The 25,678-nt window shown below is 33.5% G+C and overlaps 4 protein-coding genes across 5 annotated transcripts; 1 reads left to right on the forward strand and 3 right to left on the reverse strand.

The window, feature by feature from the left end:
* Positions 1–55: 55 nt before the first annotated feature.
* Positions 56–2,330, reverse strand: LOC144575114 (Nucleic acid-binding, OB-fold-like protein). The gene is made up of 4 exons (XM_078325235.1): positions 2,037–2,330; positions 1,579–1,654; positions 846–972; positions 56–457 (listed from the first exon to the last, which is right to left on the reverse strand). The coding sequence occupies exons 1-4, from the start codon at positions 2,148–2,150 to the stop codon at positions 223–225; spliced, it is 552 nt and encodes a 183-aa protein (XP_078181361.1). The 5' UTR covers positions 2,151–2,330; the 3' UTR covers positions 56–222.
* A 1,970-nt stretch (positions 2,331–4,300) lies between these two features.
* Positions 4,301–5,120, reverse strand: LOC144575008 (uncharacterized). The gene has a single exon (XM_078325122.1). The coding sequence runs from the start codon at positions 4,975–4,977 to the stop codon at positions 4,513–4,515; it is 465 nt and encodes a 154-aa protein (XP_078181248.1). The 5' UTR covers positions 4,978–5,120; the 3' UTR covers positions 4,301–4,512.
* Positions 5,121–7,567: 2,447 nt separating this feature from the next.
* Positions 7,568–10,613, reverse strand: LOC144574733 (rab GTPase-activating protein 22-like). The gene is made up of 5 exons (XM_078324775.1): positions 10,288–10,613; positions 9,839–9,974; positions 9,652–9,701; positions 9,226–9,279; positions 7,568–9,006 (listed from the first exon to the last, which is right to left on the reverse strand). The coding sequence occupies exons 1-5, from the start codon at positions 10,473–10,475 to the stop codon at positions 7,776–7,778; spliced, it is 1,659 nt and encodes a 552-aa protein (XP_078180901.1). The 5' UTR covers positions 10,476–10,613; the 3' UTR covers positions 7,568–7,775.
* A 5,159-nt stretch (positions 10,614–15,772) lies between these two features.
* Positions 15,773–19,941, forward strand: LOC144574669 (SUN domain-containing protein 2-like). 2 transcript variants are annotated; one of them, XM_078324677.1, is made up of 3 exons: positions 15,773–16,059; positions 17,234–18,328; positions 19,272–19,941. In XM_078324677.1, the coding sequence occupies exons 2-3, from the start codon at positions 17,258–17,260 to the stop codon at positions 19,578–19,580; spliced, it is 1,380 nt and encodes a 459-aa protein (XP_078180803.1). In that variant the 5' UTR covers positions 15,773–16,059; positions 17,234–17,257; the 3' UTR covers positions 19,581–19,941. The 2 variants fall into 2 exon arrangements, with proteins under 2 accessions (XP_078180803.1, XP_078180804.1); XM_078324678.1 differs by having other exon boundaries at positions 15,844–16,059; positions 17,224–18,328.
* Positions 19,942–25,678: the final 5,737 nt, after the last annotated feature.

Here is a 25,678-nt window from a genome sequence, read left to right on the forward strand (position 1 = left end):
AAGTACCAGAAAAGCTTTCGTATTAAGTAATTAATTAGCAAATTACTTCAAAAGATTTGAGTAGGAGTGGGCTCACCAATTATATGTTTAGGATATATAATGAAAAGATCTTTAAATAATAAGATATCAGCCTGACACTAACCTTACAAAACTGAATGTATTACAATAAGATATTTGTATTAAATGCTAACAAATGACGTTGTATTCAGAATTTCTGATACATTATCTAGAATTAGAATCAGAATCAGAATCAGAATGATCATCAGAATGGAGCTCGTAAGGCCTATTCCTGTTAGTGTTAGCTTCTAGCGGAGGTAAGCCATCGTCCTCTTCGTCTGAACCTGATTCCTCTTCACACTCAGTTTGAGGTTGTTGCAAACTGGAGCTTAAATCAGAATTTGAACTTGATTTCATATTCGAATTGTTTTCCATGAATGAGTTCTTGAATACAGCTGGCCTACATTTCCAATTAAAAAACATAAACTTAGCATTTCAACACTCAACACGTAACAAATGCAGCATTTTAAAGAGTTAAGGATTTACAATTCCTGCAGTTCATTGATGGTATCGTACGTACCAGTACCAGTACCAATACCAGGCTTAAGAGTCTTGTATTAGGCATATGATTGTGCAAATAAGAATCCTAGTCAACCTTTTTAGCAGTTTGGTATTATTTCAAATAAAGCAAAATTAATATTGAGGTTGAGATATCGATATAAGAAATGTTGGGTGTTTTTCAAACACAGCAGATGTTATAGTACTTTGCAATAAATGAACCTCTAATTATCCAACTAAACTTTAGATTGAGCCAATTTTGTCGGGTAGAGAGTTCAGTGGTACCATACCACTCAGGAGATTTCTCTAAGGCATGGATTTGGTCATGAAAGAGAACTTGAGAGACCACACATGCCACCTTACTTCCTGATTCAAGTGCTTCATCCCTGCCACTTGCATCTACAACCAAATAACTTCCTGCATTTTCAAAAAGTAGAAACTTTATCCTTCATAAACCTCAAATCAACCATTTACCGAGGATAAGGTGTGAAATTCTGTGTTTGGATCAGGGGCAGAGAAGGCACCTGGTGGTTCTGATGGATTCCCTTTTTATTTTATCAGGAGTTCTGGGTTAATTTGAAAAGTGATCTGATACAGATTTCATGAATTCTTTAATGAAAATCTGGATGTGAGTAAACTGAAATTTTCAATCATTTGTTTAATACCTAAACTACATAATGATAAGTTGACTAACAACACAGACCAATTAGTTTACTTAATGCCAGTATTACATAGGAATATAGGATCATTCGTTCGTCACAAACAGACTCCATAAAAAGACAGATACATCCTACTAGATAGTGTTGTTAATGCTAATAAGATATTACATTATCCTACACAGAAAAGAAAAAGGTATTATTTTTAAGAAAGGTAGTGCTCCGTGTTTCACTTTTGTTTAAAAAAAATTGAACCTCAAATCAACTATAAGATGCAGCAGTATGGTACTACTGTGTTCATAAAACCAAGAAGAATTAGACAAAATGTTGTTTTGATTTACATCTACATTTTATATATAAATAGTACCTATTTTGATCCAAAAGCTCTTCTGAAACTTTGCTGGAAAGAAGGCTAGGGATTTGACTCCCACTGGATCCAAAACCTAAAAAATCATAGCTATAACATAAAAAAAACTGGCGAGTACTAAAGGACTTGAACATTTAATGGAAAGAAAGCAAGAATTGCTTCTGGACAAAGGTTTTGTCGAAGTTATTAGATTTTGGGGGACAATTATTTATTGGCCTTGTTCCTAACCAACAAGAGTACAAACCACAATAATTTTTTCAATTGATGGTTTATAATTAAAGTAAATCGAACTGAAAAATCAAACTAAAACAAAGCGCCACCCGAGGGATTAACCAGAATCATGAGCTGAGACATAAATCCTTCCAGCAATCCCAAATAATAGTAGGATCATTACATAACCCTACATGAAACTAGTACCAGTATCACAATAGTATAATCCTTGTTGTCAGAGTTGATACCTCAATTAAATTGGAGCCTCTCAGGGAAACCACTTGCATGATGCTCTCTCCTTCTTTTAGAGAGAGAAACTTCTCTCCAGATGCCCTTTTAAGGTTCTTCCTCCCTGACTTCATTGTCTCAATTGACAGAAGCTAAAACACTCAGGTTTACAATAGGAGATTGATTGAGGCGTTTAGAGAAGATCTCAGGCAAAAGAGAGTAAGAGTAGAATGTCAAGCACGATGAGTAAACCCTAAAGTAGAGAGAGAGAAAAAAGAGAGGAGAGAGAGAGAGAGAGAGGCGACGGAGCACGAGCAAATAACTGGAGGGTGATTGAGAGGAAGCGGCGCAGAGGTGAGGTGGTCTAAGGGTAAAGATGTTAACGGAGCAGCTTTGGCTTCGTGCGCTGCGCGAATTATAGATTCAACTATTCAAGACAGCGCTGCTTATAGGTCGCGTGCTGCATGAAGTTAAAACTGGTCTGTTAAAATCATTACCCGTGGTCTACGAGGTGAATGGAGAGGAAGAGGAAGGGGAAGGACCGAAGAGTCTGGATGATAATTGATAACCTAAAACTAAAAGAAACAATTTTACTATATCGGGCCGTTCTAAAACAGTAGCACCAAATTTGATGTCTGCTTGTGCAGTTGTGCCTGGCCCGTTTTCTCACAAACAGAACAAAATACAAGGTTGGATACATGACATTTTTTCACATAACTTCGCAGAACAAATTATAACGGATAAGAACACCTACGGGTTTTTCGTCAAAAAAAAATAAAAATAAATAACAGATAAGAACTGCGGTATAAAACTATGAGTAAGAGATAGCATAACTTAGGATTTGACATATATTAAACTGCATCCCAATAATCATTTATTCAAATTCAGATTTAATTTGAACAAATTTCCATATTGAGTTGGAGGGTTCAATCAAGTCAAAATACACTAATAGGAGATGTTCAATTAGCAACATTTATAAAGAAAAATATATACATATTCCAATTTAAATTTTATAATCTCAATCAATTAACCCAAATTATTCCCATCTCCCTCTGCTTCAAAACAGGACAAAAAACTCAATATTTCCTTTCCTAGTAAAATAATACTATTGGTAAACTACTTGTGATCCCAGATCGTTCAATTGTACAAATGTCCCTTTCGTAATTAAATTTTTTTTCTGTATTGGCAATTGGGAACAATAGGGAAATTCCATAGTGTGCTACTGTGCTAGCACAAAAGGCAAAAATTATCTCTCTTTCATTACCTATATATTTTAGGTATCTCTCCAACATGATACTCCATTGAACTGCCAAGTTACATTGTCCCCATTTATTGGGAAAAATAATGGGGACCAATTTTGCAATTTAATTAGAGTGAGTCTATGGTACTATGCATATCACGGGTTGGTCCGTAATACGGCTCAATATTTGACTTTTTAAAATCCTAACGGTCGATCCGAACCGTTCATCTTGTTCTTCATATTAATATGTGTTTGGAGACCAAATTTTACATTTTTTGAAATTTTTTTACTATTTTTTTAGATATTTAGAAAATCACTTGATCTGAAAATTCTGGACCATCCAAAAAGATTGATTTTCAGTAAATCTAAAAAAATAGTAAAAAAATTTTAAAAAATGTAAAATTTGGTCTCCAAACACATATTAATAGGGAGAACAAGATGAACGGTTCGGATCGACCGTTAGGGTTTTGAAAAGTCAAATATTAAGCCGTATTATGGGCCAAATCGTAATATGCATAGTACCATAGATTCACTCATTTAATTAATATCTCACCTAACAAATTTTGTAAAACATAACCAAGAGGAGGCAGCATTAAAGAAAGGCGCATATCATATCTGATGGATTTGCTTTTGTTAACACTTAACAGTACTATGTGGAAACCTCAATGAATGAATTCCAAAACTATGCTTTGTCTTAATATATAAACATGTCATTATCTCCAAACCATTAACTAATCAGTGATTGATTCTTAAAACAATGAACACACGCAACTCAGCCTCACATCTAAGCAATGCTTAAAGGTTAGATAACCTATACTAATTAATGGGGAGAGAAGGGGGTCCCATTAATTCGGTCTGATATCTAATCTGGATCGTTCGATTTGCGTCGTGATTTGTGCGTACATTTAAAATTATAAACTGTTAAACCAGACACACAAATCTTGATACAGATTGAACGGAACAACAAGTTTGTTATTATATCACAAATAATGTACTCAAAGACTAGACAAATTAACTTCTCAGTAAAAGATCACAGACTGCAAGTTTGTTATTATATCTTTGAATAATTGCTTGAACGGACATAAACTTAACAAATTAAATTATACAGAAAAGGAAACACAATTAACACAAATATATTCTCTAAATTACAATAGCAATACATCACATACCCTCTTCTTTTTAAATGATCTTGAATATATGAGTACATAATTTTTATCTTAATTTAACCCGAAGCCAAATAACCGGATGCCGCTCTCTCAGTTGGCCACTGCCTTGACATTTTCAGCTTTCACATCATCGGCAAAGGCCGAAGCCGGGAATGAGCGGCCAATCCCAACCGCAGACTTGAAGTAAATCTTCTCCTTCTCTTCAACACTCATCTCCACAATCGGCACCCAAAGAAGCATCTGCCTACTCTTAACACCTGTCATCTTCTTCATCTTTCCGTTCTCCACATAAGCCGTCACCTCAGTGTCGTACCTGACCTTGGTGTTGGTCCCCTTAAAGAAGTGCTCATACGGCGCCTTTTGCTTCATCCAGACATATCCGGTCTCTCTCACAAGACCAGCTTCGTCTAGGTTTTTCAAAGGCATGACGCCTTCGGGGAAACCAACTGCCTTTAGAAGTTCCATGGAATGGTTGTAGCACTCTTCAGCACCATAGATGATCTCAGCACCGGCACGGATGTCTTTCTCGGTGGTGGCAGCTGCAAGGGAACCCATGGGCTGATATTGCTAGAATTGAATTTGAAAATTGATGTGCTTGAATTGTGCTTATGATGATATGAATTGTGGTGGTGAGATTGGATCAGGATTTAAAGGGGGTTTTATTGAGCAAAGATGGTAAGTTGGTGGTGGGGCGTTGAGCTAAATAGCTAATGCATTAGTATAGGTTAGCTAATTAACTTATATAGTCAGGTGTGATGCTGACAGGAAACAGTAACCACCAAACTTAATAAAAAATTCACATATTCACACACAATTAATAACCACCAAACCATTTGTTTGCTAAAGGAGCCATAAAGAATTGACTTTTCAATTTTCATACAAATTAATTTCCTATTTCCTATAAAAGAAAGCAGACACGTAAGAGGAAGCGGAGATGGGGAGCTCATTGGGCGGGTTTGCAGTGTGTAAACTGGTCGAATTTATCAGATTTAATTAAAATCGTTAGTTTGATTTATTATATTTGAATTATAAATTTAGTTTGCGATTAAATAATTAAGATAATAATTATTAAATTCAAGCTTATGTTAGGCAGTCGAATTCTACCGTTCGACGGTTTTATTTAAAAACATAAGTAACAATAAGTTATAATTGAAAAAGTATAAATAAAAATAAAATGAATTATTTTAAATTAAAACTAACAATATCTACATTATTTCCGTAATGATATATTGATATTATTAAAGTTGTATACAACAAAGTTTGCTTAAGAATAATAAATTAATAATGCACAATGGTCGGATCGATAATTATTAAACTTTCTAGAAATACAAATCCAAAATATTTGTCGGATTAATCAAAACACAATTCGAACGTAATTAATTAATTTTAAATCCGTAAATTTTCAAATTTTCAAATTGGATTTACTTTTCGGATTAATCGAATTAATTAAGTTAAACTTGTTCTCGACTAAGAGCATCTACATCCCAACAACTCAAATGAGTTTCTAAATAATTGTTAACTAATTTTTAGAAATTATGGTCTCTGAAGTTTTTAACTCTCACATTCCTAAAATTAATTTTAGAGTTTTTAATAGGCCACGTCAGCAATAAATTAAAAAGGAGAAATAATTTCAATCAATCATTTGCTAGCATAGAGTTTATAAACAATTTCTTAATAAGAAACTCTCTAGCATAGTTTCTAAATAAAAAACTCTGTTATATTTTTAAAACTGAATTAGAAACTGCCACGTCAAATTAGAAACTCTCATAGTACCAAGGATGTACAGGAATGGAGATGAACCTCTGCTTTCAGTCCGACTGCTGATTTCCACCGCTAGTTAACTATCACTATTTATTTTGTCAAATTGGCAATCAGGGATGTATGAATAAATAGCATTTAATTTGGTTGGAGCATATTGATCACCATTTAATCTGCATGTTTATCATCTGTTGTTAAATCTTCAAAATAGGTATAGATCTAATACCGTGCTGAATAACATTTCAGCAAAAAAAATTGGGTTAGTCACCAGTCTACACTTGAGAATTGAGATGTAAGGAAAACAAACTTATAAAATTTCACAAGTTTATGCAAATGGGGATTGCACTGAAGTTGGAACTATTATTTCTTTCCCAACCAGAAATTTATGTATTAAATGAGAACAATAATTTACCATATAGCAAAAGACATAGGTCGATGCATGCCAATATCACATGATATTCCTTTCGAGAAATTTACATAGCTGTCAGGTCATGTCATCAGTAACTCAGAAATAACATTAGTAAACTATGATTTCATTTTTCTTTTAAATAGAGTATTCCATATTTCTCAGTGAATCTACTTTCTCCCTATCAGTTAACATAAATTAGTTTTTTATCACTGACTATATATCATAGCTTACCTAACTGCAACAAACACCTACCTATTCTCTCCTTATCCAAAGTTGTCTGGGAAAAATTTGCATCATTAGATAGACAAACTCATTAATTGTAGTGGTATATACAGTGTGATTTGGAAAAAATATACAGTAAGAAACTCTTTCCAATCTGAACAATCATAGGTAGTTCATGTCAGATTCTGGGTATGAAAATAAAAATGGGCATGAAATGCTGGGCTTTGGATCTTTTCAAGAAATGAATGTAGAGAGGCTAATGCAATGCTGGTGTTCAACTGCATGCAACTTTTGTCCATCAAGATCTATTTATAAACTTTGAAAATGTTAGAGTTATTTAGAATTTATGAAGTTAATTTTGTAAGCCTTACCAATCGGATCATACTTTACTGAAATCTACGAGTAAACTGAATTGATCAGCCACAAATCATCTGAATATCCAAGGCCAAACAAATCCATGATAGTGGCAGTCTACACTGGTAATAACTAGTTAGAAGTGCAATTCCTGTGATTAAATAGTACAATTTTGAGCAATCATTTGCTACAAAGAATTAAGGGTTCTAACACTAGAAACTTCCAATTCAAACTTACATGTATCAAAATTTTCAAATAACAAATCTCGGGGAAGAACTATCCTCAGTGATCTCCACACCAGTTTCTCCATTTTCTTTTGCACATCCAGATCTCAGCCTAGCATTAGCATCCTTCTCTTCCTCTTTGGCTTACTGATCAAACTCAGTAAAAAAAGAATTCAAATCACCTACGAGAAAAATATTGGTGTGTCCCCAGATTAAAAACTCTCAACACTGAAACTTCACCAAAGAACTTTGCTGAACAAAACAGAAATACAAATTCTTGTTGCGAAAACATGGATAATACATCCTACCAAGCAGTATATTAACCCAAAAAAGTATACATCAAGTTAAAAAGAGGAAAAGAAAAGAAAGTTGCAGAGGGACCCATTTCATTCAATACGGTCATGCAACGTGACGACCAAATCATGTGCATCATCTAGAAGCTTCCATACATCAAGCTGGCCTGCCATGCTGTTACACTCCCTTATGATCTCATCCATACCACTATAACTCTCTATTATCACCTTTCTCTTTTGCAAGACTGAGGCTGCAATTGCATACAACAACAGATCATCAGTTGGTGGTGCATCCAACCGAATTGGGCCCCATGCGGACCCCCCTATCCCAGCCCGGCGAGCAGTCTGGTCGGCCCACATTACTTCCCATAGAGAAACAGTCTGTTCAAAAGTGAGCTCTCTCCTAAACATGACAACAACCATTCGGTATACAAAGAAGCAATCTTCGGCTTCAAGTTTCTCCAAATGACTAAACAAACGCTGATCCTTGCATTTAATAATCTTAGACACCAAGTTAAGTTGCCTTCTTATACCGACCTCATCTAACCTAAAATTATGCCGTGCCTTCTTCATAAACCCAACGAAGCACCAAAACGCCTCATAATCTGCTTCAATAACTGATATTATAGGAGCCAGAAGGTCACTCATGCCCTGGCAATAGCCTATCTCAGGATCATGCATAGCATATGCCTCCAGAATTGCTACTAGCCGTGAGGCATGGTAGATGCGGTATGGTTCCAAGTGGTCATAGTCTTGCAAACCAACAGTATCAGCCAATTGAACTGCTCTCTCTTTAGATACAGCAGCTTGGGTTGGGGAAAAAGGAACCCACTCGGCATTGGCCCGGAGTGCATCGAGACGAATTATGCGTTGCCATGTGGCGAAATCCTCATTGGTTTTGCACGGTCGAACAGCTTGTTCTTTTGTAGCTGTGTTGTTGAGTTGACTTTCAACATTTTTTGGTGCTTTGTCATTCGATGATTCACAATCAGACGAGTCTGCATGGGTTAAATCACTCCTATCTTCCTCTGTATCAGGTAAATCTAATGTAGGTTTCTCATCAAACATTTCTTTATCAGAAGTATTATTGTGAGCAGTATCAGTGTCGATTGGTAGCTCGGGCGTGGCTGGATCAAGGTGTGCTTGTTCACTTGAGAGAGAAGCAGTTGTCATTGGGTTATCTTCTGTGATAATTGACTCTTCACCTTCAGTGGAAACAGAATTAGGTGCATTTTCGATCTGAGAAATATCTGACTCCATTTCTTCCTTGATTTTAAAAACAGACACCTCAAGGCACTGTTTTCTTAGTTTCAAATATTCTTCCCTGCACAAGATTATGTCCATTAGCAATGATACATACAGAAATAATGTATGATAGTTCATAAATAAAGCACCATACCTAACAAAATAATAAAATAAAACAATTAAAGGACCAAAGAGAAAAAAAAAATATGCACTAAAGGGAAAAAATAATATGCATCGAATGTTGCTTTAATGCAAGTACAATGACTACGCGACACGAAGCAGAATTTGTATATGTTACCTGTTCTTCTTTCTGACATCATTTCTATCATCCTCAGAACTTTGGAGGTCATAGCTGCAAAAGGTTGAAAGCATTCACTCAAGACTGCTCAACAAAATGTAATTGCGCTTATATACAACTCGACACTGAAAATTCATACATGAGAGATTCCATTTATTTTATCTTGCCTACCACCAATAATAGCTAATTAGGCAGAAGGCATCAGAAAATAATTCCATTAATAAGATAGTGCCACGGGGTTATTTTTTTTTCTGTAATAGTCTATAGGAAAGGCCAAACTTGCTTTTAGAAAAGAATTACCATTGTGTGTGTGTGTTTGTTGGTGTTGGGGGGGGGGGGGCGTAAAATTTGTTTTTTATATAATAATCTGAAGCAGCTGATTATGTAAGACAAACAGAGCTGGAATCATAATAAAATAGAACTCACACTCCAAGGAGGAAAGGCCAAACTTCGGCTCTGATCTCCATATCAACTCCCTGAATCATAAACAAAAAAAACAAAATAGGATAAATGCTGTTTTACTTGACAATACCAAAATTATCAACTGCAAAAATTGATATAGCAAAAGGTACATACTATTAGGAGAAAAATATCAAGTAATGTAAAATCATACACAGCTTCGAGCTTTCTTCAGAAATTTGGTACCACCATCAGCCAGCCTCCCCTCTGTTGTGAAGAAGCTCCGCCATTCTTGCTTTGTCAGAGGATTCTTCCTTTTCCTCCCAGACCAAGGGGATTTAAGGCCACCTCTACAGAAAGTCCCGAGGAAAATATGATGATATAGGTGTTCTTTTTATACAGATTTAAAATTGAAAACGTAAAATAAAGTAAAATAGTTTTAGTCTGTGGTGCATTGGCGTTCCATGCCCATAACAAGTCAGGTTATATTCATCCAATATTAATCACTGCTAATTCATACAGAATAAAATAAAATAATTCTTTACAGAAAGCTGATTCCAATACTAATTCCTCGCCATTCCTACAAAAATCCACCGAACAAATCAATTCTGGATGCGTCTGCAACAAAGACTAGTTTTGGATCAGTACCAAGGGTTCAAGTACCTTTGTGCGGAGATGAGGATCGTGGCGGCCAACGCAAGACCGGCGACGGCGGTCACACCGACTGCGACGCCGGTGTGCCAACGGCCGGCGCCGTTGGGACCCCATATCCAGTGGCCGCCGACCTGCGCCAGGAACTGACCCCAAGCCCACGTCGATCGCACCGCCACAGTCGATCCCGGATCCACCATTCCCCTTTGTTGTCAGATCTTTTATTTTGGCAAAGATCAAAATATTGATGCTTTTAGTGACGGAAGAGGCAACTCTGACAAGCGGATTTGGAGAACCGTGAAAGGTTGTAGAGTCGGTACTCGGTAGAGATGGAGAATTCGGATCCGCATACTCTGCATTAAAGCACCGTTTGAGTTTAGATCTAAACCGTCAGATCAGAATTTAGGTCAATCCGGCCCCCGCCTTTAATGCCCGAGTCCTTATGTGATTTGTGTGGATATGTAACGAACGGATCAGATTTATATTCAAATAGTGCGTTAACGCAGAGATATAATGCATTGTTGAACGGGCATATTTAGTTGGAGTACGTATCCTCTGAGATATTTCAACTTTTGCGTGACCGACGTGTCCGGTTTCTATTCGGGGTGATGTAGGGGGGTCAGTATGTGTGCTTTGAGATTCTTGCATAACGTATTTAAACGGTTGGGATTTTCCATAAAGTCACGCAAAGTTTGAGATATCTCAGAGGATACGAATTCATTTAGTTGGGCTCGGTGCATTTCTTTTGTAACTTGCAAATTGCAGGGAGGCCCAAAAGGTTGTTAAATTACAGCTGTGATTATTTTGGATAGTCATGTGTTTGGTTTGGTCCAATTTCCCCAGGTCCTGTTTGTTATTTCTCCTTTTTTATTGATATTAAATTATTAATGGAAGAAGTTATCTCATAAGAACTTTTTTAATTTTAATTTAATTTCTTTTTAAGAACATTTGATGCTCTTATTATGAGAGAAGAAAATATTAATTCTTAATGAAAATAAAAATAAATTATTATTTATATTAATATCTGTGGTAATTCTTATTATTAGCTTAGCAACAATCGTAGTAGTAGTAATAATAATAATAAAATAGTAAAATGGCAACTATCATCATCATCATTATCGTTGATGTGAAATATACCATATGATTTCATTATTATATCACAAATTTGAATTATAATATCAAAATTCCTTAAAATTTAATTTTAATTATTATTACTTATTATTATTTTTAAGTATATTCTAAAATTAAAATGCCAGCAACAGTGTCACGATAATAATAATAATAGTAATTGTTGTTATGATCGTAACGATAATGATATGAATAACTACAATAAAGTACTATTATTGTAGTTGATATTGATATTATTATTTTAATTGAATAAATAATATAATTACTATAAAAAAAAATTGATTAAAAAATATAAATAAATCTTCAAACAATAAATCTAAACAATTGAAATCCAACTATTTCACAAGTAATGTGTGTACATATAAAATTTTGAAAATTTTGAATTCATTTAGTACAAAGTCAAGCGGTAAAAAAATATAATGAAAAATGAATGTATTATAATAACTTATAAAGCTTCATTTTTTTTTTTACTATTTGACCTTGTACTAAATGAATTCAAAAATTTTAAAATTTTGCATGTACAGGCATCACTCGTAAAATAGTTGAATTTCAACAATTTAAATTTATTATTTAAAATTAATTCGATAAATTTTTAAAATTGTGCTTATCTCTCTCTTGGTAAGCACAACACATACTGACTTTGCTACTTTCACCATATTCATTTGCTTTTAGAAATTCCTACCAATTTTTTTATTTATATCCAAAAATATATATAATTTAAAAAAATAACCACATGTCGGTTGTATTTTCAAAAGTATCCAAACCGGAATTTTTTTTTCCAGGTTTCTTGATTAGAAACCGGATTTTTTTTTCCGGTCTCTAATCAAAAATATTTTACAGCTAAATGGTACATATGCATATTTTAACATACATCTGCACTAACCTGCATAAATCATTTATAAAAGTATAAAACTCCACATTTGCAAACAAAACTTTAAATAAGAGAGATCAAGTCTATACAAAGCAGTGTTGTAAATAACGGTATGCGGTTGTTGGACAGGTAGAGTACCGCCAAGCGATTAATCGGAAACAATCGGTCATAATTGGAAATAATCGACAACAATTAGTCGGGAAAATTCATGACGGTTTGGTCACTACCAACGATTAATTGGCCTAAACCGACAATTTTTACAACACTGATACAAAATATATATTTCCGGAAAACGTCCGTTTAGGCCTATCAGTGTTGCAAAAAACTTCCGTTTAGGCTGATTAATCGGTCGATTAATTATTGGCGGTGATCAAACCGTCATGAATTTTCCCGATTAATTGGCCGGTTATTTCCGATTATGACCAATTATTTATGATTAATCGCTTGAGGGTACCCTGTCCGTCCGACAATCGCATACTGTTATTTACAACACTGCTTTATATAGACTTGATCTCTCTTATTTAAAGTTTTGTTAGCAAATGTGGAGTTTTATACTTTTATAAATGATTTATGTAGGTCAGTGCAGATGTATGTTAAAATATGCATATGTGCCATTTAGTTGTAAAACTGTCATTCCATCAATTTTCCATTTATTTTTTATTAGAGACCGGAAATTTTTTTTCCAGATTAAGGCCATAAAACCGGAAAAAAAAATTTCGGTTTCTAATAAAAAAAATAGGAATTTGTTTTTCCAATTTAGATACTTTTGAAAATACAGTCGTTTGGTTATTTTTTTAAATTATATATTTTTTTTTTGGATATAAATAAAAAATTGGGAAATTCCTTCTAGGAAATCTCTTCTTTCATCTTATTCGGGAAGAAACTTAAAATTCTAAACACCCCAAAATAAGTGTTATGGATAAAAAGTGGGTGCCCAAAAAAAAAGGAAAACAGTTTGTCTTATTTTTTATTGTTACCCCTATTTCCTATATATATTGCTCCACCAGAAGTTCTTTTACCCTTTATCTATTTTACATCAAGCTCTCACAGCCAATCAATCAGGGATCACCAGATCCATGACAAACCTGTATCAGAGCAATATTTTGCGATATGAAATTAAAAGACAACGAGTTAGCAAATCCCGAAATTTTTATTAAAATATAAAAACTAATAAATTTCAAATTCTACACCATATTTAATAAGATTTTGAAAAATGCTCAAATCGCAATTTTATTTCATGATTTTGGACCAACTTTTCGTAAATTAAATCTACGGTTTTAGTCCCTTCAAAACCACAAAATAAATCCACAGTTTTGGAAAACCGGATTCTTTTTTGTAGTTTTAGGCTAAAACAGTAAATTTAATTCACGGTTTTAGATTTTTCTGATTATTTGTTTAATTAAACATAAAATGTTATAATTTATTTATTTTTTGTATTAAAATAGTAGAAATATTTTATATATTTCTTTGAAAAATAGATGACATAGTATACAATTTGATTTATTAGAAAGACTGCGACAAATAATCCAGATCAACATTTTCTAGGCTGAATTTTTTGCGGCTGTAAGAAAAATAAAAAAATTCTTTACGTGTTATTGAAAAAAATAAAAATATTTTGAAATCAAGTTATTGAGTCACCTCATGGTAAATACAAGAAATATTGTAATTCTTCTATTTTTGAAAAAACAAAAAAAATTGTCAGAAAAAGTTTTTAGAGTAAATTTTTGTCTATTGTCAGAGATTTTTTTTGTTTTTTTGGAAATAGAAAGATCATAATATTTTAATTTTTTTCTTACAATCTCAAAATATCTGGCATGAAAAATATTGATCTGAGTTATTTGTCGCAGTCTTTCTAATAAATCAAATTATATAGTATTTCATCTATTTTTAAAGAAATATATAAAATATTTATAAGATTTAATATAAAATAAATAAATTATAACATTTTCTATTTAATTAAACAAATAATCTGAAAACCGTAAAGCCCGTGAATTAAATTCATGGTTTCATGAAAAAAAATATAATTTGAGATCTAAACCGCAACTTTAATTTTCGATTTTATGAAACCGTTGATTTGTTTTGCAGTTTTGAGAGAGCTAAAACTATAAATTAAATTTGTGGTTTTGGGACGTAAAACTGTGAAATTAAACAGCGGTTTGAATGTATTTCGAAATCCTGTCAAACAAGATGTATAATTCGATAACAAATCACCAATAAAGTCCAATCAAATTAATCAACTAAAAGATGATCAAAACCAGTTGAATGCCAAGTTACCTCATTCTTTGAGAGTAATGAGATATTAACAAATGGTCAATTCAAGCATGTCGATGAGATGGAGTCTTGTTAAACATGATATATAATTCAGTAGCAAATCACCACCAAAAGCCCAAATCAAATTAATCAACACTGAGGCACGTTTGGATGAAATAAAGAATAGAGCAAGAATACAACTGATCTCAAGTTTGAGAATAGTAGCTAACTCAATTTTGGTTGAGTTAGTAAAATAGTGAGCTAACTCATGTAAGATATCAAAACCAAGTTACCTCAATCTTTGACAGTAACGAGATATTAACAAATGGTCAATTCAAGCATGTCGATGAGATGGAGTCTTGTCAAACATGATGTATAATTCGGTAGCAAATCATCACCAAAAGCCCAAATCAAATTAATCAACACTGAGCCACGTTTGGATGAAATAAAGAATAGAGCAAGAATATAGCTGATTTCAATTTTGAAAATAGTAGCTAATTCAACTTTTGATTGAATTAATAGAATAATGAATTAACTTGTATAAGATATCAAAGCCAAGTAACCTCATTCTTTGAGAGTAACAAGATATTAACAAATGACCAATTCAAGCATGTGACAAGATGGATACTAGGATAGACCATAAATTGGAGTAGAAGCACGCTAAGCAAAAAATGCAAACAATTTTTTTTCTTCAAAGAAAAATAAGACATTGTATAGATCATAGTTATGTGAATTAATTATATTATTTATTTTGACAATTTCAACAATTTTCAAAATAATTTAAATAGAAAATTTAAAGTAGATTCTTGTAGATATATTATATTATTGGACATATAGATAGGTTAGTATACAATTTAAATATTATTTTGATGATGTATAAATCACCAATAGTCAGGAGCCGTTTTCTTAAAATAACTCGACATGCGATAAACCATACAATAAATTTCATCTTATTTTAAAGAATAATATGTGAATAATATAAATCATGTTTACAATATTATATTTTAAATTATATTTTATTTTAAAGATTATCAAAATTATCAAAATAAAAAACTGTGAAGTGATCGCTGCTTACATTAATAATGAATTTTCTACAGGATATCTGAATTCCTTGTATAGCCAAACAATATTTCTTTACAATATATTCTGAACCTTTGCAGTTTAATAATCAATACAAATCTAAAATATCTCAAAGACGAAATTCGAACATGCATGCTTAATATTTACAGTTCTTACAAGGTAAATTTCGAAAAAATTGAAATTTTAGGCGCTCGTCAGGATTTTTTTTTTTCTAGCATCTTTTCAGGTCTCACATTTCTGATTTTGAAAGGGTTCTTCCAAAAGGTGTTAGGTCGTCTCTTCCCCGCTTCCCCCCATTTCTCCTCTTCCTCTCCTCTTCCATCTCCCTCCATTTTTTCACCTAGGGTTTGCATCTACTTCTTCGCTTCTCTCCGGGTCAACTGGTAGGGTTTCTCTCCGTGCCTCGACAGCTCTCTACCAGATCGCTTCGTCTCTATTTGTTATCGCCTCTCGTGGTAAGATTTTCTCCTTTTACGCTTGTGTTTATTCTTCTGATTGACTTGGAACTGATTGCTGTGTACCCTCTTCTTTTCTTGAGTGCATTGTATCTGTATTATTGAGTATAGAGTGGAATTCGGAAAATCTGGCGCACTAGCTTTTTTCATCCCATTCTTGTGCAGTAAGCTTGACCAGATTAGAAGTAGATCCGCTTATTTATTATTATTTTTTGCAAGTGCTAGTTCTTGCAATCTGTGAAGGTAATTTGTTGCATAAGCGTTGTCCCTTGTGGTAAGTTTAATAATTATTTGTTAAGCGTATTTAATATGAGAATTGGGTATGCAAGTTTTCCGTTTCCGTAAAAGTATTGTTTGAAGTTACTATTTGGTCAAATTTGGGTGATAGACATGGATGCTTGACTAAGAAACTAATTCATATGTCTTGCAATTATTGTGTTATTCCTTGTAATTGGTTCGACCTTGGTTTCCTGCTCTGTCTTAGTTAGGTGCATTTTTCAATCTCTTACCCCAACCATCTTGATGTTAATTCTTTGCCACTGGAGTACAATTTTTCTCTTTTTATTCAATTTCTGTCATGTTCTTGTAATTGGGCAAACTTGGATCTCTTTGTTGTCATTACAGTAATTGTAACTTTTTTTTTCTTCATCTCAATAATAAATAAATTCAGTATGATAACATGCTAGTAGTTCATTTTATACAAAATTTCCATGTTTTTGAAGTCTCTAACATTGGTACGTCTCCAGTAAGCCTGTTGGTTTTATTTAATGTCCTTTTCCTTCCCATGCACTGTAATGAACTTAAATTCTACAGGTTGGTATAGTAAATTTTACTAGCTTAGATATTTCCAGGAGTCTGTTCTTTGCACTGGATTACAATTTTTTTTGTATGCAATGTCTGTCTAGTTCTTGCAATTGGGCAAACTTGGATCTCTTTCTTGTCAGTACAGTAATTGTAAATTTTTTTATTCATCTTAATACTAGAATATATTCTGTATTTTGACATGCTAGGAGTTCATTATATATGTAATTTCCATGTTTTGAAGTCTCTAACATTGGTATGTCTCCAGTTAGCCTCCTGGTTTCATTTAATGCCCTTTTATTTCTCATGCATTGTAGTGAACTTTAATTATACAGTTTAGTCTAGTAAAAATGACGAATTTAGATATTTCCAGGGTCAGACTAAAACAGCTGCAACAATGTCAGCCTCAACTGCGGCAATCCCAATTTCAACCCCAAACAATCACCAACTGAGTCTTGACTCTAACTCCAATCTTGAGGCAAGAAAGCGTATCATTGCCATGACCAAGAAACCAGAAACAAATGGGACCCCACAAACTGACAAGACAAGGGTTGTCTCTGGACGTGATCTGAGCCACACGATCCGTGGTGAGTCTGTCATTGATCGGCAACGACTCATCAACTCTCCTGAATTGAACAAAGCAGATGTATTGCGGCGCAAGAAACCTTTGTCTAGACAAGGGAAATCCACATGGCAGATTGTCAGCAATTTGTTGGTCAAGGGTTGTGTCTTTGTCATGCTGATTTCTTGGCTTGGCAATGCTGCATGGAAGTTAAAGGAGGGGAAGCCTCTGTTAGGTGGGCCCGCCACCCCTGAAGAGCGTATCTCTGAAGTTGAGGCTTCTCTGAAGAAAACCACAAAAATGCTTCAAGTGCAAGTAGATCTTGTAAATAAGAAAATTGACACTGAGATTGAAAAAACCCAGAAAGATCTTCTGAGTCAAGTACAAGAAACAAGTACTTATTTACTATCTGAGATTAAGAAGCTTGAAGGACGTACTGACCGGCTGGACCAGATCATGAATGAGTTTACAGAGACAGATTTTGTTTCCCGAAAGGATTTTGAGGAATTTGTTGAAGAATTTAGAAACCACAAAGGCATGTCCGATTCAACTGACTTGAGCTTGAACAAGGTCTCGTTAGATGAGATGAGACTGTTTGCTAAGGAAATGGTAGAGAGGGAGGTTGAGAGGCATGCGGCAGATGGCTTGGGGATTGTTGATTACGCACTATGGTCAGGTGGGGCCCGTGTAGTGAAGCATTCTGAACCATTTGCTGCAGGAGGCAAGGCGGGCTTTTTTGCGACAAAGGGGAGGGGCAATGTGCACTCCAATGCACAGAAGGTGCTCGAACCGAGTTTTGGTGAACCGGGTCAGTGTTTTGCACTTCAGGGGAGTAGTGGGTTTGTTGAGATCAAGCTTAGATCCGGTATTGTGGTGCAAGCTGTGACCATGGAGCATGTTGCTAAGGTAATCTTGTGTCTGTTCAGGCTTTTTGCTTTTAATTTTTAAACACAAACAAATAAATAAAAGAAGACACTGTAGATTTTTTATTTTATTTGCAATTGTTGACATCTAAATAAATTAAAGAAGACAATTTAGAATAACATTTATTGTGTTTAATATTGACATCTAATTTGCGTTTAATTTTCTGCTAAAACACCTAATATTGACAAATCAAGCAAACGATGACCAAATTTTACCCAACTCTTTTGGATAAATATTAACAGATCTGGTTGCAACTCTCTATTTGTATCTGAGACCATGCCCTAGGCATCTGATTGGTTTCATTTTGGTCTGTCTTAAATGTAAAATCTAAATATACTTAAGTTGGGGCATTTTTTAGTAGCAAGATCTCTTTTTTTTTTGGTGTTGGTTGCAAATATGGGAAATGCTCCATGTTATTTGCAAAGGACTAAATACTAAAATCAGAATCCCAGTAAAGTACCAATGATAAATTTTTTTTTTTGAGATATTTTTGGGTTGCAATCTGAAATCTCTGTAGGATACATTTAAATCTGGTACATGAACCCAGTACTGGTAAGGTATTTCTCTCTGCTTTGCACTAATAGTTGTGTAGTCAAAAGTATAGTGACACAAAGTAAACATTGTTTAGGGTTCGTGAGCGAGTTCTCTTATTTTTTTTGGTGTTGGTTGCAAATATGGGAAATGATCGTTATTTGCAAATGACTAAATACTAAAACTAGAACCTCAGTATAATAGTACTGGTGATAATTTTTTTTGAGATGTTTTGGGTTGCAATCTGAAAATTGAGGACATTTACATCTGGTACTTGTACCAGTACTGTTAATGTAATTCTCTCTTGTTTATTCTGGTAGTTTGTACCAGCTCTTACTGCATAAACATATATACAAAATCAGATTTTTTGTACTAAACTTGCTTTGCAATGCAGAGTGTGGCATATGACCGTTCTAGCGCACCAAAAGATTGCCAGGTGACTGGTTGGTACGAAGGTCCTGATGATGATGCATCCATGCGGGCCCAGCGCATAATGCACCTGGTTGACTTCACCTACGACCTTGACAAACCCAATGCTCAGACCTTTACTGTTGATACGAGCAACACAGATCAGCAGCTGGTGAACATGGTGCGGCTCTCTTGCTCCTCCAATCATGGCAGCTCCACGCTCACCTGCCTGTACCGCTTCCGGGTTCATGGGTTTGAACCCGGTTCCCCTAGCGCCATCACCCTCCAGACTTAAATGATGCATGGACTAGGAAGAATATGATTCTTCATTCTAATGGACTTGGTAATTTCTCTGGGTACATGTGCTTGAGCAGTCTTTGTTAGCTGTTTCTGTTACCCCTTTTTTTTTTTTCCTGTAATTGTATTGTGTAGGGCTGATTAGGATATTTTATTGTTGTTATGCTTTAGTTTTTTGTTTTCCAATTTTATTGCACAGTGGATGGTTGGAGGCTAGAAGTGAAAGGCTGGTAATGTCTTTTGATTAGTTGAATGAATGTCTTTTAGGCATGCAGTGTTCAATTGTTCTGCAGCGAGATAACTTTTAATTTTTGGGGATGGTACTGGCCATTTTTGTGCATTTCTCCTAGGATGCTGATGTATATTTTTGTTTCAACTGATTGTTTTGCTCCTATTGGCAGTGTCTTCATATATTTTATATTTTGAGTGTGCGTTTTAGCTTGGCATTATTTCCAATTTACTTATCTGCTGGTAATTGTTTCTGTCTTATACTCTTATACCGAATTCGTATAGAGAATCTTTTGAGTTAATGCATCTAAACCATCTGACCCGTTTTAAAATATGTGCAGACTAGATCTGCACTAATATTAAAGGTCCTCTGTATTAAAGTCAGACGTGTCTGACTGAATTGGTTCTGTTTAAAATCAGACGAAGACGAACGAGATGCATTAACTCAGAAGGGAATTCTCTTTTGAGTTAATGCAGAGGATGTTACCTAAGGTTTATATATGGTGGGCTGGTTTGATAGATACTGTTAATGTTAAAATGTAACTATTGCATAGGGCTGGTACGGCATCCAATTATTAACTCTAGAGTCTAGTCGCTAGGTTTTAATGTTTAAAACCATTGGGCTTGGATTGGGCCTGCTCATGGGCTGTAAATATAAATGAAAATCTTTAGCAAGACTTTTATATCTGGTTACACGTGCTTGGGATTAATTAATTTGTAATCTTTTTGAACACGTGCTAAATTTAGTCTGCGCTTTGATCTGCATGTCAGTTTCTGATAATTAATTGTTAAGAGGTCTCGTGTTATAATTTGATTTACTATAATTTTTGTTACAGTCATTATCTGAAAAAATTGCACGATCTATAAAATTTGTCCATTTATCCAACATGCAATTCATACATTATTTAAACTTTAAAACTAATTCAGCAGGCATATATGAAAATTAATATATACTTTCTAGTACTAATTTGTCTATAAGTCCATATTTAAATAACTTTCAAAAGCAATGATCTCCATGTGAAAGATCATATGTTTGAAATCCATATGAAGAATCTGTGAAGATATTTAATTAATTGGATAGCTTGATCCTACTTTACTAAAAAAAAAAGTTACTTAATTTATTTAAGAACTGATATTGTAACAATTTAATAAAATTTGTTTTTCAATGGTTAATTATTTCGATAAGAAAGGAGTATTGGTTTTTTTATTAACTAGTGTTCCTGAATCTATCTCTAGTCTAGACGTCTCTCTCTCTCTCACACACTCACTCACACACTGCCCACACACACATACATGTGTTGGTTATTCATGGACAAGCTATGGATGGTCATTCCTGATCTTGGGATAACATTTTGCAATTAATCTAAAAAAAGAAATTTAGAAAACAGAGTTTACACTCAATACTACATATCTTGGATAGAATTTCAATTGAGAGGTACAGCCTTTGACTGAAGAAACCTGGAGTAGAATATAAAACACTCAATCATACATTTTAGACTGCATGTCTGAAGTGGCTTTTGCAAGAAAATTTAAAAAAAAAAAAACATATATATTGGAGAAACATGCAACCTACTCTCTCAGTGGAGACATAATTATGGTTAGTGTTCTAGTTGAAACGAAAGAGATGATAATCTGTCTACATCTTAGGACCATTGCAAAGCAGAACCTAATAAAGTATGATTTATTATTTGGATTCTTTACAAAATAAACCCTCCAATCCTATGTAATCCATAAAGACTCTAAAGTCTCGGTACATATTATGAAGAAGAAAAGACGAGAAAATAAAGAAGTTTTCAAGAATCTTCCGAGCACCATCAATTAGTTAACTGTGAATTCAAATTAATAAAAGTTTGCAAATGGAGCTAACAGGGTTTTTCCCCCCTCGTGTAAATTGAAATTGCACAAATCTAACTTTTTTCAACAACCCAACTTCGTTGATGTCAAGTATCCTGTCAATTTTTTGTTTTAATTATAATTTAAAACCATACAAGATCTGTAGACCCAACATTGTATCTATTTCTACGATTTGGTTCATACACAGTGGCCAATAAATATATATATATATGAGATGGGCTACGTTATATTGTAATGTATAGACATTTTTTTTACATTGGACTATAAATCATCAGATTCAAAATCCAAATAACCAATCCAAACCATTCATCTTGTTATCCATATTAATATGTGTTTGGAGACCATTTTACATTTTTTGAAATTTTTTTTCTATTTTTTTAGATTTATTGAAAATCATTGTTTTTATTTGTATGTATGTATGTATGTATGTATGCATGTATATATACACACACACACACACACATATACGTACATATACGTACATTTACACGTACATATGCACGTACATATATGTATATGTATGAGTTGGGCTAAAATTGCCATGGAGTAAAACAACTTTTTTTTTTCCATGGCACTATTTTTCCATTTTGAAAATCCAAACAACCGATCCGAACCACTCAACACGATCTCCATATTGAAATGTGCTTGGAGACCAAAATTTACATTTTTTGGAATTTTTTTACTATTTATTAAGCCACTTTGAAAATTACTGATCCGGCGGTTCATAAATTTTTACTGTGCTTGGAGACTAAATTTTTACTGTTCACAGTAAAACAGCCATTTTCAAAGTGACTTAATAAATAGTAAAAAAAATTTAAAAAAAATGTAAAATTTAGTCTCCAAGCACATTTCAATAAGGAGATCATGTTGAGCGTTCGGATCGGTTGTTTGGATTTTCAAAATAGAAATATAGCGTGGAGTACAAACGCATTTTACTCCATGGCTCACCCAAGTCAACCTCGTATATGTATTATATATGAGGAGGGATCAAGTTACAACACTTGAAAGTTACAACAAAGTTACAACATCATTTTTTTTCATTTTCAAAGTCCAAATCGTCGATCCAAACCGTTAGATATTCAATCTATATTAAAATGTGCTTACAGACCAAATTTTACATTTTTTGAAATTTTTTTGCTATTTATTAAGATGGGTACAAAATTGCTGTTTTTAATGGTGCAGAATTTTAATAAAAACAGCGATTTTGTACCCATCTTAATAAATAGCAAAAAAATTTCAAAAAATGTAAAATTTGGTCTGCAAGCACATTTTAATATAGATTGAATATCTAACGGTTTGGATCGACGATTTGGACTTTGAAAATGAAAAAAAATGATGTTGTAACTTTGTTATAACTTTCAAGTGTTGTAACTTGATCCCTCCTCATTATATATATATATATATATATATATATATAGAGAGAGAGAGAGAGAGACTAATATGTTTTCTGTAGCATATGGGCTAAAGTGCTACCGGTCCAAATTTCAAATTTCAAAATCTAAAAAGTCAATATGAACCGTTAGATGTGATCTCTATATTGAAATGTCTTTGGAGACCAAATTTTACATTTTTTTGAATTTTTTACTATTTATTAAGCCAATTTGAAAATCTCTGATCCAATTGTGGCTTTTGATTTTACTGCTTTGTTAAGCCACTGTTGGATCAGCGATTTTCAAAGTGGCTTAATAAATAGTAAAAAATTCAGAAAAATATAAAATTTGGTCAACAAGCACATTTCAATATAGAGATCACATCTAACGGTTCAGATCGATTTTTTGGATTTTAAAATTTTAAATTTGGACCGTTAGTACTTCGGCCTATATGCTACCGAAAGCATATTAGTCTCTCTCTCTCTCTCTGTATATATATATATATATACAGTGAGTTGCGAAGTAAAACACATTTCTACTTCACGCCGTATTTTCAGTTTGAAAGTCCAAATGACCGATCTGAACCATTAGATGTGATCTCCATATTGAAATGTGCTTGGAGACCAAATTTTACATTTTTTGAAATTTTTTTACTATTTATTAAGCAATTTTGAAAACCGTTTTTTTTTTCTGTGAACAGTAAAAACAGTAAAAATTTCTGGACCATCGGATCAGCGATTTTCAAAATTGCTTAATAAATAGTAAAAAAATTCCAAAAAATGTAAAATTTGGTCTTCAAGCACATTTCAAAATGGAGATCATGTTGAACGGTTCGGATCGGTTGTTTGGATTTTCAAATCGTGAAATATGAGTGAGAAGTAAAATAGTCGCTTTCCTTCGCAACTCATCGTAGCCTATCTATCTCTCTCTCTATATATATATAGAGTATGGCTAAATTGCTATCGGTAGCACTTCGACCTAAGTGGTTACGGGGTCATATCTTTGTATTTGATGTTCAAATAACAAATCCAAACCATTAGATGTTCAATCTATATTAAAATGTGCTCGGAGACCAAATTTTACATTTTTTGGAATTTTTTTACTATTTATTAAGATGGTTTGAAATCACTATTTTTTAATGGTGCAGAATTTTAATAACAACAGTGATTTTCAAACCATCTAAATAAATAGTAAAAAAATTCCAAAAAATGTAAAATTTGGCCTCCAAGCACATTTTAATATAGATTGAACATCTAACCGTTTGGATTTATTGTTTGAACATTAAATACTAAGATATGACCCCGTAAGCACTTAGGTCGAAGTGCTACCGGTAGCAATTTAGCCATACTCTCTCTCTCTATATATATAGAGAGAGATAGGCTCATATACAATCGATTGTTCCTAGCCTCCTGTGTAATCAAGTCGTTTTCCAATTTTTAAAGTCCAAATGATCGATCCAAATCGTTAGATGTGATCTCCATATTAAAATGTGCTAGGAGACCAAATTTTATATTTTTTGGAATTTGTTTACTATTTATTAAGCCACTTTGAAAATCGCTGATCCAACGATAGCTTCTGATTTTACTGTTTGGTTAAGCCACCGTTGGATCATCGATTTTTAAAGTGGCTTAATAAATAGTAAACAAATTCCAAAAAATGTAAAATTTGGTCTCCTAGCACATTTTAATATGGAGATCACATCTAACGGTTTGGATCGATCATTTGAATTTTAAAAATCAGAAAACGACTTGGTTGCACGGGAGGCTAGGAACAATCGATTGTATATTAGCCTTTCTCTCTCTCTCTCTATATATATCTATACATATATGTATATATATATTTTTAGAATTTTTGAAAATCACTATTTTTGATGCTATAGAATTTTCTGAGAAATTGATTTTGAAAAATTCTAAAAAAATAGTAAATTTTTTTCAAAAAAAATATAAAATTTGGTCTCCAAGCATGCACAATTTAATATATATATATATATATGAGGAGGGATCAAGTTACAACACTTGAAAGTTACAACAAAGTTACAACATCAATTTTTTTCATTTTGAAAGTCCAAATCGTCGATCCAAACCGTTAGATATTCAATCTATATTAAAATGTGCTTGGAGACCAAATTTTACATTTTTTGAAATTTTTTTGCTATTTATTAAGATGGGTACAAAATCGCTGTTTTTATTAAAATTCTGCACCATTAAAAAACAGCAATTTTGTACCCATCTTAATAAATAGCAAAAAAATTTCAAAAAATGTAAAATTTGGTCTCCATGCACATTTTAATATAGATTGAATATCTAACGGTTTGGATCGACGATTTGGACTTTCAAAATGAAAAAAATTGATGTTGTAACTTTGTTGTAACTTTCAAGTGTTGTAACTTGATCCCTCCTCTATATATATATATATATATATATCAACTTGAACGGTTCAGATTAACTTTTTGAACTGTGAAACTAGAGATATAAGTGCAAATTAAAACACCCACTTTAATTTGCAAAGCATGCATGGTAGCCCCCCTCTAGAGATGGGCTATGGTGCATTGCAATGCATGGAGGGGGTTTGTTCATTTGACCATAAATCTAAAATTCAAAATCCAAATGGCTGATCCAAACCGTTCATCTCGTTCTCCATATTA

Source organism: Carex rostrata, chromosome 23 (genome assembly GCF_964058835.1).
Source record: "Carex rostrata chromosome 23, lpCarRost1.2, whole genome shotgun sequence".
Taxonomy (NCBI): Eukaryota; Viridiplantae; Streptophyta; class Magnoliopsida; order Poales; family Cyperaceae; genus Carex; species Carex rostrata.

Excerpts from the sequence above, each read along its gene's own strand:
- LOC144575008 (XM_078325122.1), bottom strand. The coding sequence starts at position 4,977 with ATGGGTTCCCTTGCAGCTGCCACCACCGAGAAAGACATCCGTGCCGGT.
- LOC144575114 (XM_078325235.1), bottom strand. The coding sequence starts at position 2,150 with ATGAAGTCAGGGAGGAAGAACCTTAAAAGGGCATCTGGAGAGAAGTTT. Across the intron at positions 973-1,578 it reads GAGCTTTTGGATCAAAATAG|GAAGTTATTTGGTTGTAGAT; the intron begins GTACTATTTATA and ends TTGAAAATGCAG. Across the intron at positions 458-845 it reads TTAGAGAAATCTCCTGAGTG|GCCAGCTGTATTCAAGAACT; the intron begins GTATGGTACCAC and ends TTGGAAATGTAG.
- LOC144574733 (XM_078324775.1), bottom strand. The coding sequence starts at position 10,475 with ATGGTGGATCCGGGATCGACTGTGGCGGTGCGATCGACGTGGGCTTGG. Across the intron at positions 9,975-10,287 it reads ATCCTCATCTCCGCACAAAG|AGGTGGCCTTAAATCCCCTT; the intron begins GTACTTGAACCC and ends GACTTTCTGTAG. Across the intron at positions 9,280-9,651 it reads TGGCCTTTCCTCCTTGGAGT|CTATGACCTCCAAAGTTCTG; the intron begins GTGAGTTCTATT and ends AACCTTTTGCAG.
- LOC144574669 (XM_078324677.1), top strand. The coding sequence starts at position 17,258 with ATGTCAGCCTCAACTGCGGCAATCCCAATTTCAACCCCAAACAATCAC. Across the intron at positions 18,329-19,271 it reads CCATGGAGCATGTTGCTAAG|AGTGTGGCATATGACCGTTC; the intron begins GTAATCTTGTGT and ends TTTGCAATGCAG.